The sequence below is a fragment of the Tupaia chinensis genome, unplaced genomic scaffold (genome assembly GCF_000334495.1).
Source record: "Tupaia chinensis unplaced genomic scaffold, TupChi_1.0 Scaffold000407_1, whole genome shotgun sequence".
In the NCBI taxonomy this organism is placed as follows: Eukaryota; Metazoa; Chordata; class Mammalia; order Scandentia; family Tupaiidae; genus Tupaia; species Tupaia belangeri.
The window spans coordinates 53236-71912 of record NW_006159909.1 but is presented as its reverse complement, the minus strand read 5'-3'; the positions used below and the strand labels follow the sequence as shown (position 1 = coordinate 71912).

General features: G+C 39.7%; 1 protein-coding gene across 1 annotated transcript in view; it reads right to left on the bottom strand.

The window, feature by feature from the left end:
• NF1 (neurofibromin 1) overlaps nucleotides 1-18677 on the bottom strand; it is a 64188-nt gene that overhangs the window by 32781 nt on the left and 12730 nt on the right. The window contains exons 8-17 of the mRNA XM_006154373.3: nucleotides 17431-17710; nucleotides 16745-16959; nucleotides 16440-16501; nucleotides 16186-16300; nucleotides 14950-15051; nucleotides 13097-13237; nucleotides 10360-10486; nucleotides 7801-7932; nucleotides 6758-6893; nucleotides 3161-3318 (exon numbers count right to left, since the gene is read on the bottom strand). Of these exons, the coding sequence (XP_006154435.1) occupies nucleotides 3161-3318; nucleotides 6758-6893; nucleotides 7801-7932; nucleotides 10360-10486; nucleotides 13097-13237; nucleotides 14950-15051; nucleotides 16186-16300; nucleotides 16440-16501; nucleotides 16745-16959; nucleotides 17431-17710 (1468 nt within the window). The remainder of the gene's footprint in view (nucleotides 1-3160; nucleotides 3319-6757; nucleotides 6894-7800; nucleotides 7933-10359; nucleotides 10487-13096; nucleotides 13238-14949; nucleotides 15052-16185; nucleotides 16301-16439; nucleotides 16502-16744; nucleotides 16960-17430; nucleotides 17711-18677) is intronic.

The window sequence follows — 18677 nt, the reverse complement described above, 5'->3', positions numbered from 1 at the left end:
ACCGACATGTGAGTCCATTGACATAGTCATTATGCCAACTGCTGGTCCTACTTTTTTGTTTTCTGTCTCTGTCTCTCTCTGTCTTTCTGGTGAGTGCATGTGCCCTAGCGCAAAAACCTCTCAAAAAAAAAATTAGTAAGCGTATTAAAACTGGATTATTTGGAACTTACATATTTCTGTTCTTTATGTCCCATGAAGTTTTTCTTCCTGGAGCAGCACTAACAAAAAATCTGGAACACTTTGCTAGAATTTTTTTTTTTAAAGCCAGAATAAGCCAATATAATAAAACTCTGACAATGTAATGTTTGAGAAATACAATGTTCTTTTAACCTTGAGTATTAATACTAATAAATATCCATAATAGTCATAAATATCAAGGCCAAATAATTTAACATCTTAAAAAGATCTGAACCAATCTCTTCATTTCATGTAGATGCAGACAGAGGAATTCGAGGTCGCAGTTAATGCTCAAGACTGAAACCTTGGGTTCCCTAAAATCAATCAGTACCTTCCATTTTCTGCGAGATGAGGGCACTATTCTCTATGTCTATTATAGTTTTCTGACCTTTGTCATTTTTTTTTCTTTGTTCATGAGAGGGTGTATACATGCATGGCAGAGAGAGAGAGAGAGAGAGAGAGGGAGGGAGGGAGGGAAGGAGGGAGAAAGAGGTGGGGAGGGCAGCATATGACTGCCTCGCCGTGGAGCCAGTCCTCTTTTTAAATTACTCTCTGCATTCTCCCTGAGAGATCGTTTTCCGCATCCACAGCTCTACATATCTATGAGCTAATCAATTCTACATGAGTCACTTGTTTATTTCTCTCTTCCTGAACACCAGATCCATCTTTTCATTTCTCTCTCAGATGCTCCTAGACATTCTGAAAGGATCTCAAATACATCACTGACCAACCTAAATTTATCGCATACTATAAATATATCAGTCCTGTTCTCTATGCATAGACTCGCTAGCCAGCCAGTATTTTTTTTCATGACAGAGGGTGCATTCATACTCCAGAGATAGAAAGCGGGAGAGTGCGCTCCCTACCCCAAACGGGGCCTGGTCACCCTGCGATCCTTCTGTTTTCTCCTTTGTCTACTCTATCAAGATTCTGAAAACCCACACACATGTACCCAGTGTGTTTTACAAGCCACAGGGTCAAGATCTGAATCAGTCGGTCACGTGGGACCTGGCTCCCACTGCACAGCACTTAACCATGGTGTCACAGGTGGGCCGTCCAGCCAGTTTGTGAAGCTAGAAACTTCTGACATCCCTTGCCACACCTTCTCTCATCCTACTTGCCTTAGTGAGTCAGGCACTAAGTCTTGTGCATTCCCACCTAAGAAATCTACCCCAGAGCTGATTCTCCTCTCTTCCCAGCACTCTTCCCCTAGTGCAGGCCTACACCATTTTTGCTTGAACTGCTGTAAACAGTCCTTTTGCCAAAAATTTCTTTGGGACACGGGAGTCCAGTGACATAGCCATTACACCAACTGCTAGTCCCCCCAAGGCTAAACCTCTTAACGTAGCACTCAAAGTCTTTCAGAATCAAGTTCCAGTTCTGTTCCAGCTGCACTTTCTACCTCTTTCCCCACGATGCTATCTATGATCTATCACCAGCTGCTTTCCTTTTATTCATGCTGTTACATCCCTCTCTTGAATGCATTCCCTTTGTTTTTGCTAAAGGGTACATACGCTTGCCAGAGAGACAGAGAGAGAAGGAGAGAGGAGAGAAAGTAAGAAAGCACCTCCCAGGAGGATGGCTATGCCACAATCCCATCTCCTCTATTATCTCTGGATTTTGGCTGGCACGCTTTCAAGTTGCTGGGTCTGGCACTTGAACTGCAGTTGGCCATATGAGATCCAGCCCCCTAACCGCCATGAGTGAGCCCTGCACTCCCTTCTTTTATCTCGTCTACCTGGCAACCACGTATTAAGTCTTCAAGACTCAGCTCAAATGTTACCTCCTTCTCTGCAGTTTTTCCTGATTTCTCAAAAATCTTAGTATGCCCCATCAAGAGTTACCACCTCAATACCACCTGCAAGGTACTATTGTAATCCACTGATTACAAACCTTAGTCACCAAACTGTAAGCTCTTCTAGGGCAGAAACCAGATCTTTTTCACCAAGTACATGGGTTGATTTAATTAAATACTGCATTTTCTCTGAGGTTAGTTTTTCATTTATGACTTCCTTGGTATGAAAAATCCAGAATTACAAAACACAAAGTAACCAGGATACTCCTAGAAGATTATTTACTTCAAAGAAATATCAGAAAGGAACTCAAACAATAGGTTTACAGACCTATGTGGCTAGTAACCATGATCAACATTCATGGTTTCTGTTTCTTCTGGGGTTTACTGGAAGGCTATTTATGCCACACTTCATTGTTTATGCACTAATTCCTTATGAACAGTTTCCCGGTATGCACGTAAAGGTATTTAAATACCTTTTTATGGGTAACTGAAATCCACTGAACCGTTCAGTCTTGGTCACTGAGATAGGGATTGCAGTGCATTCCAGTAGCAACTACAGCTTTAGCCAGTAGAATGCAAGAGCACCTTTGCATTTCCTCTGGGGTACGAGGTGAGCTCTTTCACTAATTTACTTTCAGTTAGTGAAACAGGACAAGGTCTCATGGCATTTGACATGTACTTCTCATAGACAAACGTTGCTGTAACTGAGCCATTTTAACTTTCAAAAACCGTATCTTCTTACAGTAATTGAAAAATACATTACCTCACCTTTTGGCTTTTAAAAGAAAACGTGGTAAATGTTATAATTACAGCTGCATACAATATCGATGTTTCTGCTCCCAGATGATGATTTGGGAACTAGTACACTGTCAAAGGCCCTGAGTACAGTAAAATTCTTGTCTTGTAGTAGCTAATGTCTCTCTGGTTCCCATTCTACTGCCACCAGTCAAGGCAGAACAAAACAAGAACAACATTTAGTTCAGGAATCAGAAGCGGCTATTTCAAGGCCCCATTCTCACTGCTCTATCTCAACTAAGACAGCTTAACTGAACTCTCAAACTATGCTAGCAAAAGAGAAAATATTTATAATTTTGAACAGCGTCAAGTAGTTTTTTCTAGAAGTGAAAGTATCTGATCATTTAAACAATAACAACAACAACAATAATAAACTACATAATTTAAACAAACCGAGCAGCTTTTTAGTGTTGGCCTGGGAAGGTTGCCCCATGTCCAAGCTCATGGATTTCCTGGCTCGAGGACTGGTCTGGCCCACTGCTGGATAGGTGGCTGCAAGGTACCCTTCAGAACCTTTGGGAGAAGACCACGGCTGATTCTCTTTTAGTGTCCTGAGAGATTTAAACAATTGAAAAGAATTAATTAACACAGTGACAAATATAACCATCATTTGCCACTTCCACGTGGCTGTTCCTAAGGACAGCAATCAATTGATTTTAAAAATGTACCTTTTGAGTGTGTGTGTGTGTTGTTCCAGATAGAATCTAGTGCTGAGGTCTTTCTGCCTCACTTTGGGACTACAGATACATGTTAGCACACCTGGATTTTTAAAATTGTTATTAGAGCAGGCCAGGCATTGAACCTGGGCCTCCCATGTGGCCCTAGCCTATCAAGCTGCATCCAGGTCAGACTAAAAATGTACTTTTTTTTTTTTTGGAGAGGTTTTTGCTATAGGGCACATGCGCTCGCCAGACAGAGAGAGAGACAGAAAGCAAGAAATCACTCCCCAGGGGGGATGGCCACGCCGCAATCCCTTCTCCTCCATTCTCCTCTCGGGATCTTGGGCATGCACGCACACGTGCCTGGCGTGAGTTTCAAGCCACCGGGTCCGGGACTCAAACCGCGGTCGACTACGTGAGAGTCCAGCGACATAGCCATTACGCTAACTGCTGGTCCCCTAAAAAATGTACTTTAAAGGGCTCTGATATACAAACTTTTTTTTTTTTTTTGAGAGGTTTTTGCTATAGGGCACATGTGCTCACCAGAAAGAGACAGACAGAGAGACAGAAGTAAGAAATCAGCCCCCAGGGGGGATGGCCACACTGCAATCCCTTCTCCTCCATTCTCTTGGGATCTTGGGCACGCACACACACGCGCCTGGTGTGAGTTTAAGCCACCGGGTCCAGGACTTGAATCACGGTCAACTACATGGGAGTCCAGCGACATAACCATTATGCTAACTGCTGGTCCCTACAAACTCTTAATATATCTCCAGAATGTATTAACTTTCTTGCCATGGATACTTGTACATAGTAGGTATCATCAAGTAGGTATCATCAAGTGCTGAAAGGGAAAAAGTTAAATTGACAAATTAAACATAATTATGGTTTACAATATGTCTACATGTTGGATGGTTAACTCAAGCTATTTAGAATATGCACGACTTCAGTCACCATTTATTCATGGTGAGAACACGTGAAATCTGCTCTCTGAGCGATCTTCAAGCACAGATACCTGGCTGCTGAACTATGGCCATGGGGCTGTACAGCAGGCTGCATGAACTCGTACTCGTAACTCAGGGAAATCAGGTCCAAAGAGGTACTGCGTTTTTGATTTAAAAACTAAGAAAATCACTCCTTAACTTAAACCATGGTGGAGGAAAACAGGCAAACTCACTTTCCCCTCTTTATAACAAAAAAGACATATCTCAAAGAAATATAATCATGAGACTGACTGAAGAATAAGACTACTGCATGGGAACCAGCAGTTAGCGTAATGGCTATGTCGCTGGACTCCCACGTAGTCGACCGCGGTTCGTGTCCCGGACCCGGTGGCTTAAAACTCACGCCGGGCACGTGTGCGTGCGTGCCCAAGATCCCGAGAGGAGAATGGAGGAGAAGGGACTGCGGCGTGACCATCCCCCCTGGGGGGTGATTTCTCGCTTTCTGTCTCTATGTCTCTCTCTGTCTGTCTGGCGAGCGCACGCGCCCTACAGTGAAAATCTCTCCAAAAAAAAAAAAAAAGGAATAAGACTACTGCATACCAAATATACCAAATATGTCTGGAAAACTTTCTTGAACAGTGGGAAGCTGTTACAGGCTTTTTATTAAAAGGCAGGATTAAAACAAAACAAAACAAAAACTTCCTGAAGGCACCTGTGTTTGCCAGAGAGAGATGGACAAAACAGAGAAAGAAAGAGAAAGCACCCTCCGATGGGGTGTGGTCACACCACAATCTCTTCTCCATTTTCCCACCCTGTCAGAATGTGAGGCATGCACGTACCCACACTTAGCACGCATTTCAAATTGCTGGGCCCAGGATTTGAATCATGGTTATCCATGTGGGATCTAGTTCCCTTAACCATTACTAAGCTATAGAGCCAGTCTTAGAAGAGTACTTCACTTTTTTTATTTTTTTATTTTGCTATAGGGCATGTGTGCTCGATGGAAAGAAAGACAGGGTGGCGAGGGTGGGGGTAGGGAATGGCACTCTGCAATCCCTTCTCCATCATCCTCTTGGTGTTTGGACATGCCAGCCATGTGCACATGGCATTATTTTTTAAGCTGCTGGGTCTGGGACTCAAACCATAGATTTGGCCATGTGAAATCCAGCTGTATTAACCACCACAACATTGGCAGGCCCTAAAAGATGACTTTTATGCTCAACACTATCTGATCTTTTTTTTTTTGGAGAGATTTTCACTGTAGGGCGCATGCGCTCGCCAGACAGACAGAGAGAGAGACATAGAGACAGAAAGCGAGAAATCACCCCCCAGGGGGGATGGTCACGCCGCAATCCCTTCTCCTCCATTCTCCTCTCAGGATCTTGGGCATGCACGCACACGCGCCCGGCATGAGTTTTAAGCCACTGGGTCCGGGACACGAACCGCGGTCGACTACGTGGGAGTCCAGCGACATAGCCATTATGCTAACTGCTGGTTCCCAACACTATCTGATCTTAAGAATACAATTGTTTAATTGAAAATACTAAAATCCCCAAATACTGCCGTTTACATACTACACAAAACCAAGTACAGCAAGGATATAATTTGGCTATTTTATCATCTAAATCTGTACTACAGAAAACATGTAACTTTTTTTAAAGAGAAAGTTTTGCTATAGAGCACATGTGCTCACTGGAGAGAGAGACAGAAAGTGAGAAATCACTCCCCAGGAGGGATGGCCACGCCACAATCCTTCTCCTCCATTCTCCTCTCGGGATTTTGTGTGTGCATGCACAAGCACCCGGCGTGAGTTTCAGGCTTCTGGGTCTGAGACTCAAACCTCAGTTGAGTTCTGCGAGGGAGTTCAGTGATGTAACCATTACACAATCTGCTGGTTCCAGAAGCCTTAATAACTTTGAAGTATTTATGAATACAATACATTGTCACGTATGTTGTTAAATAAGCCCATAAACCTTAATGTTCTATCACTGGGTCTGTCAGGTTGCCTACATTTCATGCTACTTCTCCCACCAACCAGACCCTTTCCTGCAAGGAAGGCTTTTAAGGTCACTTTTCATTACTTAACTAGTTTCTGCTTAAAAGAGGCAAGAGGGTCAGACAGGTGGCATGGTGGTTAAGGTGGATGGATCCCACATAGCTGACAGCATGGTTCAAGTCCCAGACCTGGTGACTTGAAAAACACACAGACAGACTTGTATGTATGACCAAAATCTTGAGAAAAGAATGGAGGAAAAGGGATTGTGGTGTGGTCATTCCCCCTGGAGGGTGCTTCTTCATTCTCTCTCTGGCAAGTCCATGCACCCTATAGCATGGGAAACTGAAATCTGATTTTAATTTCGTAATGATGGGGGTACAAGTCCTCTTACCTATAGCTGGGGTCGCCATGGTGAATGGGATATGTATCCATAGGAACATTTTCCATTGAAATATCAGTAAGAAGAAGTGACTTTCTATGTTTTAAGCTGCATCGACTTCGAACTTCTTCAGATACTGTGAGTAAAGCTAAAAAGAGAAACAAGTCATTTTAAAAAATTTAACAAACTACACGTATAACTTAAAACAGGATATCCATCTTACAACCTCCTAAAGAGGAAGATTAAAAAAAGCTGAAAAGTGTAAGGTTTAAGGATATAAAATATTTAAGACAGACGTTTTTATCTTAAGGATTTCTAGTCTATTTTGGAAGACTGTACATAATCATAAAATATACAAAAAGATTTAATAAACACCTTATATATTTTAAATGCTCTAATAGACATCTGGTCTCAATAAACACAAAAGTACACAAGGCAGTCCATTGAGGAAAAAAATGCTCTGAGATGTTCATTAATTCACTTAAAGTCCTATGGTTCAAACAAAAATGTTGCCACAAACTGAAGTCTGCTAAATGGAGAAGCAGCACTTCCTAGCACAAGAACTGTATTATACCTCAGTGCTAAATGCTGCTGAGTCGAAACAAAAATCAGATAAGAGAAATGGGGAAGGTTTAATGGAGTGGGGGGATCAGGGCAGACATTCCAGGTAAAATGGTACAAGGAATAAATGTTGAGAAGGCAGAAAGTCATTTGGCAAGCAGAGTAGTTTAAAATAGTCCAACCACTCAGAGGTGATAAAAAATGAAGCTCACGAAGTTTAGACAAAGAGGACAGACTCTTAGAGGGATGCTGGCCTGAGGCACTGGGATTTTATAAATGCTGTGTTTTGAACTGAATATTACAAAGGGAACACATTTCAGATCTTACTATAAATTCTTTTACAAGAAAAAGGGTTTTAATATTAAGAACTTGCAAAATGTTAAACACCAACGAAGGACTGGAGCAGCTGAAGGACCCAGAGGTATTTTGTACCTTTTTGGTGATCCTTAGATAGAGATGTGGTAAGATTAATTTTGTCTATTTTCTGTTTTTACCTGCTAAGTAAGCCACACTCTGCGTATTCACCTCAAATTTGTCACAGTTTCTATGTTTGTTAACCAGAGTTAGTAGCGTATGCAAAATTCTGACTGTTCTTGCAACAATGGCTGGTGAAGGATGCCGGTACCCTATAAAAAAATGAAAACAAGTTAATTTATTCTATACGTGGTACTTACTGAGTTCTTCGTTGTTACTAGAAACTTGAAAAGGAAAGGAAGTCTAAGGGTAAACACTGTCTTCCAAACAAAGCCATTTAGGAAGAAGAAACATACATAAGTTAAATGGTTAGTTAATTACACATGGGATTATGTACAAAAAATATGTAGAGTACAATGTTCCCTGGACATCTAAGGCACCTCAGAGAGAGGAAAACGATAAAAGGTGATGGTGTTTCAGATCTTCCATTCCCTAAAGAAGGAACTTAAAAACCCAACTATGTATTGGAGTTCTCCTTAAGGACTTCTTCTGAACTAGGGTCAATTACTTAAAAATTCTTTGTTTTTTTAATTAAAAGAAAAAACCTAATGACATAGGAAGTCTATGCTCTAAGAACATGAACAGTATCTTTTCAGCAATCCCTATTCATCTTTGAGAATAAAATTGTCAATATATTTTTGTACAAATTTCCTAAGGAGGTGAAATTAATTATACAGCACATTAATAGATGTATGTATTCAAGTCAGGTAAAAACTGGAGAAACCTCCATGATTCCCAAGCCCAGTAATTATTTAAATTTTTAAAATTGATATAAAACCACCGACTTGCGCTATGAGCTTGACACTGCTTTTTCTCTGACCCACTACCACACGCCGTCCCGGTTAGCCACAGCCTCTGGTCATGATTGCCCCACATTAAACAACCAAAGCTAACAAGCTGCAAATCAGCAACAGGGAGGAAAGCCAGGCTAGAGAGTTAACAAACTCTGAAGGATAGGTGTAGTTCACTGGCTAAAAGCAATATAGAAATTTGGAGACGAGGTGGCAGGGTACCTACCATACAGGTAAGCTCTATGGTATCTGATAACAGTACTGACTGACAATAAATTAGAAACAAGTTGAAGAAAATCTGTGATCAAGACTTTAAGATAACATTTTCCAATAGAAATTAATCAAATAATACACTGATTTGCAGTGTCTTATTTTGATCATCAACAAGATATTTAAGTACTATTAATAACAATACAATAATAATACAACCATTAAAGTGCTCAGTACTTAAGAATTTTACAAGAATCTACTCTTCTTTTTTTTTTTTTTTTGAGAGGTTTTCGCTATAGGGTGCGTGCGCTCGCCAGAAAGACAGAGAGAGACAGAGAGATAGAAAGCGAGAAATCCCCCCCGAGGGGGGATGGCCATGCCACAATCCCTTCTCCTCCATTCTCCTCTCGGGATCTTGGGCACGCATGCACACACGCCCGGCATGAGTTTAAGCCGCTGGGTCCGGGACTTGAACCGCAGTCAACTACGTGGGAGTCCAGCGACATAGCCATTACGCTAACTGCTGGTCCCAAGAATCTACTCTTCTGGGGCTAGCAAGTGGTGTGGACTCCCACATGGCTGACTGTGGTTCAAGTCCTGGACCTGTTCTCTCTCTGTGAGTCCTGTGGCTTGTTCTCTCTCTCTCTCTTGTGAGCACACATGCCCTATAGCAAGTTAAAAAAATAATGATGATACATAAAGTTAAATAAATATTGGGTTGTTAGAAAAGTCATGACATACTTTTTTCTATGCAGAAATACACCATGAGTTTTCTAACAACTCAATAATTCTTTTAAAAAAGTATCTACTTTAGGGAACCAGCAGTTAGTGTAATGACTATGTCGCTGGACTCCCACGTAGTCAACCACGGTTCGTGTCCCGGACCCAGTGGCTTAAATCTCACGCTGGGCGCGCGTGTGTGTGTGTGTGTGTGCCCAAGATCCCAAGAGGAGAATGGAGGAAAAGGGATTGTGGCATGACCATCCCCTCTGGGGGGTGGTTGCTTGCTTTCTGTTTCTATGTCTCTCTCTGTCTGTCTGGCGAGCACACGCGCCCTATAGCGAAAACCTCTCAAAACAAAACAAACAAACAAAAAGTATCTACTTTTCTGCTTTTTAAAGGAAATATGATTATTTGATATAGAAATTAGACCATTAAAGTACATATTGAACAAGACACTACTCAATATAACAAATATAGTTTGTACTTAAAGACATATGGACTAAATTATTTCTATTTATTGATATTTTATATAAATTATTTTAACTACTTCTGGTTTCTTAACACTATTTCATAAAAATACTCTAACATAATAACTCTACCTATTTTTTTTTTTTAGAGAGAGATTTTTGCTATAGGGTGAGTGTGCTTGCCAGATGGTTAAAAAGTGACAAATCATCCCCTTATTCCTTTATTTAAGGAATAAATACTTTATTCTCCTCTCAGAATTTTGGGCATGCACACGCACACACGCTTGGTGTGAGTTTAAGCCGTTGGGTCCGGGACTCAAACCACAGTCAACAATGTGGGAGTCCAGTGATGTAACTGTTATGCCATGTGCTGGTCCTAGAACTCTACCTTTTAAGAGGTGTCCAACTAGTGCGAAGTTAAAGTTAGAGTTGAAATTGAGTCCAACGAAATGATCCATTTGCTTGCAGTGCCATTCTAGAGGATTCCGGATTGCCATAAATACTTCCTCTGGACTCTATTAAAGATAATCATGAGATAGTTGACAGGGTTCACATCACTTACTGGTTTTGGTTTATGTTCAACAGCTATGATAAGATAAGCAATTCCTTCAAGTTGAGAGACATTATTTTTAGAGGACTACAGAGAACCACAGAAAAACATTTATGGTATTTTAAGTTAAATGGTACAAGACAGTGAAGTATACAAACAAGAAGACAGTGAAAGATGAAATAGCTCTGATGGACAGTATCAAATAATGATTGTCAGTTTACATCCTGGAGACTGTTTTACAAGTTTTAACTTTTATTTCTAAATAAATGCTGGGGCACTCAAGTCAGTTTCTGATTCTAGACTACTCTGACAATGAAAATACCGAGGTTCATAAGATACAAACACTTCATTTCAATTTTTTTTTTCAAGAAATTTAAAACATATGTTCATTTAATCCATGAATTAGAGAGAGACAGACAGTACTCCCAACAGGGTCCCAAACTAGTTTCAACCAGCCCAGATCATGGGCAGGCCTCCAAACACGAACTGGCAACCTTTCATGTGGGTTAGCCTTGCACTTTACAGCTATACCACTGTCCGCTTCCCCTCTGCCCCCAAGAATGTCTTTAAAAGTTATTTATTTATTTCTAGGAGAAATCACCTCCCGGGGGGGATGGCTACATCAAAATCCCTTCTCCGTTCTCCTCTTGGGATTTTGGGCATGCATGCACACTTGCCCAGGGTGATTTGTTTGTTTTTAAGAGAGATTTTTGCTATAAGGTCTGTGCGCTTGTGGGAGAGACAGAGAGAGAAAGCGAGAAATCACCCCTTGGGAGGATGGCCAACACAATCCCCTTTGCTCTCAGGATTTTGGGCATGCATACGCATGTGCCCAACATGAGTTTTTAAGCCACCAGTTCTGGAACTCAAACAGCAGTCGACTCCGTGGGAGTCCAGCAATGTAACCTTTACACCATCTGCTGGTCCCTAGGGTGATTTTTAAGTCACCAGGTCTGGAACTCAAACCACGGTCAGCCATGTAGGAATTTAGTGCCTTAACCGCCATGCCGCCCCCTGGCCCTGTCTAGCCCCTTTTATTTGTAAATATTCTCACACAGATAACAGCTAGGCACACCGTATTGCCTTCCCGAGATAACTCCACAAAACAGCAGCAGGAGTTAGGAAAAAAGGGTTCTAGTGCCAAACCAAATGTACAAATAGAGTCAAGTTACTTAACCTTTTTGTTCTTTTCTCTTTAGTAACATGGAGGTCTAACTGATAAACTTCAAGGCACCTCCTACCTCTAAAATTTTGCTTCCACACTTTCCAGACCCCAGTTGATCTGGATCATACCACAGCTGGTAGACTAAACAAAAATTGATTAGGCCAAGTTATTTTCACACTTAAACCATGCTACAGTTCTCTTTCTACATACAGTTTAGTTCATTTTATTTCAGGCAAATCTCTTATTATATATACCTGTCTTTAAAATTTTCCTTTCTTTTCTCCTAGACTCTTGCCATTTTTCCCCAAAGACAAAAGGAACATAATTTCACACTATGTTACTGCCTTCCCCATAGTCTATAACCTAAAATTCAATTCCGATCAATGTTGATAAATGTTTAGAGGAGTGCCAAAAGTATACTTTAAGGTGAAATTAGGCAAAGGGAAAACTATTAAAATTAAGTGCCCCCAAATTTATTTTAGATTCTCTGTTTCCTTTAGATTTTCCACTTCTTTATACGCTACTAGTTATACCTGTTTTTCATTAAGTAGCATTATTCAATAAAGAAGCTTGTTTTCAGATTATTTCATTTGTGTAGTAGGGGGATGGAGAGTGCTAACCCCCTACCTTAGGGTTATGAAAATTAAAACAACTAATTAGTTATCAGCATAGAGCCTGGCATGGTAGTTGTTATTACTGTTACTGTCACTTATTTCCATTTCACTAGCAATGGGCCAATACTGTTTTTCACTATTTTTATGTAGAGAAATATAAATTAAAGCTTAATTTCTTTTTTCTTTAGCATGTATATGTGAATGCACATGCATGTGTGCATGCGTGAGCATATGGTGTTTTTAGACAGGGTCTCACTAATGTCACCATCCTCCTGCCTCAGCTGAGTAGTTGGGATCACAGTTGCACTACTGTGTCTGCTTTTATGTAGGTTTTTCTTCCGAAGGGTGCATGTGTTCGCCAGAGAGAGACAAAGAGATAGTAAGAGGGAAAGTGAAAAATCACCCCCTGAGGGGATGGCCACCCCGTGATCCCTTCTCTGTTCTCCTCCTGGGATTTTGGACATGTATACACCCATGCCTGATGTGATTTTCAAGCTGCCGGGGTCCAGGACTCAAACCACTGTTGGCCATGTGGGAATCCAGCACCTTAATCCCATGTTACCTGCTGGTTCCCCAAGTCTGCTTTTAAAGGGTGGGCCGAGTCTCAAATTTGGCCTGTCTGTATTACTGCTGATTTTTAGTTTAAGATCTGATAAAAAAACTATATTCACAGTAAGTTGCATTATAGAAATTAATATTTAAGTTATAAACCTTTTCCAATTTTGAAAGAACAACAAGAAAAAGAGGGAAGTGTACTAAAGAGTAATCTAGGAATCCCAAGGGAAAGCTTGCTTACCTTGTCATTGAATATCCGGAGACTATCTAAGGTGTGCAGGTTTTGTTCAAGAAGTGCGGTGCCTGCTGAATATAAGTTGACCTCATCAAGCTGCAGCACAGCCACAGCCACCCAGAAGAGTGCTTTGTGCAGAGGGGAGTCCTGGCGAAGGAGAGGTGTTCCCAGTTAGTGAAATCAAACAGTCTTAGTCAAAACACACTGCAGTATAAAACAGAGCACGTTATCTGCCCAAATTCCCTACGTGTTCTCTTTGGGAGAAGGTAAATATATGGATAAGCTCTTCATCTTTTCCATGTATATGACTAAAGATACTGTTAGCTGTGCTAAGAATCTTAGCATCTCTGATTTCTCCCTGTTCTTTGATTCCCAAGTCCAGTCATCTGGGTTTGTTGATTCTTCTGAGTCATCTCATTTGCATCTGCCATTGTTTTCTTATTGGTAATGACATTACCCCAGGCCAACGTGGACTCTTTCTGCCATCAGTTTCTCCCTACTCCAACCACTGTGCACACTTACCACCAGAGTGAGCTCAGTCCTGATTTTGCTGTATTACTTTTCTGCTTGAAAATGGTACATTTCCAAACTCTTTTCTGAAGAATGCTGAATATTCAATTAGCTCTATCCAATCATCACAATTTTCCCTCAATACTCCCTAGAGAATTTTCTCCTTCACTACTGCAAGGATGTGCACACAATCCCTCCAACGTGCCCATCCCTACTGCCATACCTCCACTGCTCGGGGTTTTTTCCCTTTTCCTCTCCCTACACTAAATCCTACCCATCTCTTTTAGCTCTACTTAAACTCCTCCCTGTCAATTTCTTTTCAACCTCACTGGTACTATAATCTTCTCTTTCTGCTCTGAGTTAAAAATATGTGTTACTGGTAATCTGTATTTAGCACTATGGTATATGGGAAAATACACAAATTCAGAGAGATAACTTTAGATTAGAATCATGGTTCTGTCTTTCAGCAGGTATGGGATACTTGGCCAAGTTACTCCATCCTTCTCAGCCTCATTTTTACTTTTAAGATAAGGAAAGAAAAACCATTTTGTATGATTTAGGATTAGGATGTGTGTAGAACATACAACTCAATACCAGGAATATAACAGGTATTTATGTCTCTAATCTCTTCCAAGTCTGGCATGCCATTATACTCAATTCACAGAATGAACATACACGGCATTACAGTTGGAAGGTAAAACTACGTCATTATCTTGTCTACTTTACTCATTTTTATCAGTGTGAAAACTGATGTTCGGATATGTTAAATGGCTCGCCCGAGGTCACAAAGATGAGATGAGCTTCAGCCATCCTAAAACAACATCTACGTTATTTATCTCCTGACAATATCATCTTCATTTAGCATGACCCCAACTTTTTGATGGTAAAGAATACTCTCAGTTTTACATTCTCCATAATCATGATCATAGTATACATTTTACTTACTTTATTACCTATCCCTTTCCTAACCTCCTAACCTCTCCTAACCCCAGACTGTGAAGTCCATGAGGGGAGAAAATGTTACCGACTTGTTCAGTACTATCGATACAGCCCTGTGCCTATGATAGCCATGGCACAGAGCAGATATCCAACTAATACCTAGTACATAGAATATTAAGAAGGCTATATTTTCTTTTGTCTGATAAAAACAAAAACAACGCCCAAGCATTTGAGAACGTATTTTCCAGACGCACTCTTCCTCTAATGCAAACAAGTAAACTTTAAGAAATTCTACTTTATAGCTTTTTCTTTATAACTTGGTTCATCCTATTTTCTGAACTCTTTGAAAGAAAATAACATTTAGCCCCAGTACCCACAACGAATACACTTATTTTCTATGCATTAATTACCTTATTAAGAAGTGGCTGTAATTTGGTTAGTGCTATTACTGTAGCTTCTATCAAAACTTGACTGTTGTAAGTATCAGGTCCTTTTAAGCAACTCTCAAGTGCCTTTTAGGGAAACAAAGTTCTTTATTTTACTTTCATTGAAATAAAATATTGAATTAAATAACTCCTAGACTGAATCTCAAAACAGTTCAGAAACATTTACTTACTTAAAAAGTGCTATAATTATTTCTAATCTATAGTGATCTTGATAGTAAGCCCAATGCACATTTATTTTTTAGTATTTCTACTTTACAGTCTAATATAGTAAGTCAGGTATTATTATATTAATTATAATATAATTATGTATTTTTAAATTATGTATTTTTAAATAAGGCTTAAGTCTTACTATATAATTAAATTATTTGAAAGCTGATAAAATATTAAGGGTAACTGCTTAGCAAAAGACACAAAATACTTGTTTTGTTTTAAAGACATTTCCTTCCCTCCCCCACTTCTTTCTTTAGGTTTTTACCATGGGGTGCATACACTTGTTGGAAAGAGACACAGAGAAACAGAGAAAAGGAAAGTGAGAAATCACCCTGGGAGGGGGGTTGGGGAGTGGTCATGCTGCAATCCCTTTCACTCTATTCTCTTCTATTAAGTTTTGGTCACACACACGCACATGTGCCTGGCATGATTTTCAAGCCACCAGGTCCAGGGTTTGAACTGTGATCAACTATTTGGGAGTCCAGCACCTTTGCCATTATGCCATCTGCTGGCCCTAAAGACTAATCTTTTTTTTTTTTTTTTTTTGAAGAGGTTTTTGCTATAGGGTGTGTGCGCTCGCCAGACAGACAGAGAGAGACAGAGAGACAGAAAGCGAGAAATCACCCCTCATGGGGGATGGCCATGCCGCAACCCCTTCTCCTCCATTCTCCTCTCAGGATGTTGGGCACGCATGCACACGCGCCTGGCGTGAGTTTTAAGCCACTGGGGTCCGGGACGTGAACTGCAGTCAACTACATGGGAGTCCAGCAACATAGCCATTACGCTAACTGCTGGTCCCGAGACTAATCTTTAGAAAATATTTCTTCACTTTAAAGAATTACAGAAAAGAAAAGTCCATTTTTGAAGACTTAGTAACAAACAATAGGAGATATTTTAATAAATTCAAATTTAAATGGTCTTTCAGAAAAATGAAAGATACACTTTCAACTTAAGAAATGCAGATACTTGGGAGTAGGGAGAGAGCGATACCTTGCTAAGAATTCGGATAATTTGCTTTATCTGCCCATGAGACACTCGCTTGCTAATACAGCCAAAGACAACAAGAGCTCTTGGTTGCAGGGATGGGTTATATTGGAATGCAAATCTGCAATGAAAAGATCCAAAGAGTTTATGAAAACCTTTGTGTTTACACATACTAAATAATAAAATATTGATTATGCAGCAATAGCTATCTTTTCAACAACACACATACTTTAATAATTTATATTTAATTTGGGAAATACCTTTGAGCTAGTTCTGTCCACTGGTCCAGCCACTTGCATGTTGGAATATCTCTCATACATGCCTAAAAAAAAAGGATACTCTAAATACATTTACTTATATGTATGTATATAAATGTTTTTAGAAACATTTAAATAATGCTTATTGCAACATCATTACATAAATGATACATTACCAATAACACATTTTATGGAAGTGCTTTTATTTAAGTATTAAGTGCAAAACAAAATAAAATAATATTTCTTCTATACAATGTTAGATTTTTAAAAATTATTTAACTCAGTTTCTATCATTTTGCTTTTTATACCTCCATGATCTCCAACAAAGCTTCTGTGACTGTTTCCAAAGACGTTAAAGCAAAAGTCTCTCTCTCATAGGAGCCAGGCGAGAACGACCTGTCCCGGTAACTGGAACGGAAGGCAATGACAGCAGCTGACTTGACTTTGCTAATGCCAAACAGCAAGTAAAATTTGGGTAATGAGAACTCTGTTAAACTGAGTCTCAAAACTTGCTTGGTCTCTTCTGTAAAAGAAAAAGGGAACAAGTAAAGACTTGGAAGACATTAACTTTTTAATTCTAAAGTTCCATGTTTCACTTGGAATTTTAAAATTTTGAATGTCATATAGAAATGATAAACTATGCTCTCTAAATCAAACTTCTGGATATATCATATTTTATGCTCATTGCTGTAGTTGCGCTTTCCTACAGATTAGAGCTAGTGATGCGATACTATCAACGGGCACTGAGCACTTAGCTTATGTGATAACTGTAAGTCTACATGACAAACATGCACAGAAAACCCTAACTACTGCTTGACATGGCGGTAATTTGTTCTTTTTCTTTTTGATAATATTTCATGTCATTACTGTAGGCTTAAATTAGCATCTTGGTGTTAAGGCACCTTCATAAATAATAAGGTAATCTATATCAATCAAGGGAAGTAGCATAGAGAAAGGAACCAGTGAAACACAAAATTACTTTCCCGGAACTTACCACTAAAATGAAGCTGTGAACAAGTACACAGAGAGTGAATGATATTAATGACCAATCCATGTGTGGAAGCTCTAAGGGACAGTGGCCCTGTGGCTACTAAGAAAGTAACGATGTGGAAGAGGTAGGGGAGATGAGCTGCCACATCAAGGGAATTGTTGAAGGAAAGCATCAGCATGTAGCGCGCTAAAATAGCAATATCGTCCCACATGAGATGTTGTTCTAATGTAGGAGTTGGGGATAAACATGTCTTATCAATTATTTTGCACATCCTTCCAATAACCTGTAAAAAAGCAGAATTTTATTTTTTCTTATTTTTTAAGAATTGTTCATTTAATTTATATTATTATTATTAGTTTTAACTTGTTATAATAATCAGAGAGAAACAGAATGAGAGAGAGAAGGGGAAAGTGAGAAAGTCAGTCACCAGGTCCAGGACTAGAACCGTGGTCATGTGGGAATCCAGCACCCTAACTACTACATAAACTCCCTAACATAATGTATAATATTAATGTATAATACATATATACATATATATAATATATGTATATGTATGTATATATTATATATACGTGTGTGTGTGTGTGCGTGTATGTATGTTTTGTTTTTTCCCCTAACAGAGAACTCAACCTCTTGGGGGGGGGTCTGGTAAGTATTTCTCCCCTTTGCACCTCACACCATCCTCCACCACTCACTCTCTACTATTTGCTCCTGTCCCTTACCATCTCTGGTATCCTCTCTACTATCTTATCTTCTGATCTTTCCATTTCTGCCATAAAGTGCAGATATTTGCCACAGATTGAGTGGGACTATACAGTGGGTATCTTTCAAAGTCTGGCTCACTTTGGTCAGTATTAAGTCTTCTATGTTCCTCCACTTTGATGCAAATGATAGGGTCTCATTACTTCTTACGGTTGAGTAATATTCCATAGTATATATGTGCCATAGTTTTCAACCCAGTCATCAGTTTTGGGACACTTAGGTTGGTTTTGCGTTTTAGCAGTTGTGAATAATGCTGCAATAAACATGGGTGTGCAAGTGCCTTTCTGACTGTTTTTCTATCCTTTTAGTAAATACCAAAGAGTGAAACAACTGGGTCATTTGGTAGTTCTTTTTGTAGATTTTAAAAGAATCATATTGTTCTCCACAGAACCTGTACTAACTTACAGTTTTGTTTTTTCTAAAGAGGTTTTTGCTACAGGGTGTGTATATTTGCTGGAGAGACAGAGAGAGACAGAAAGTGAGAAATC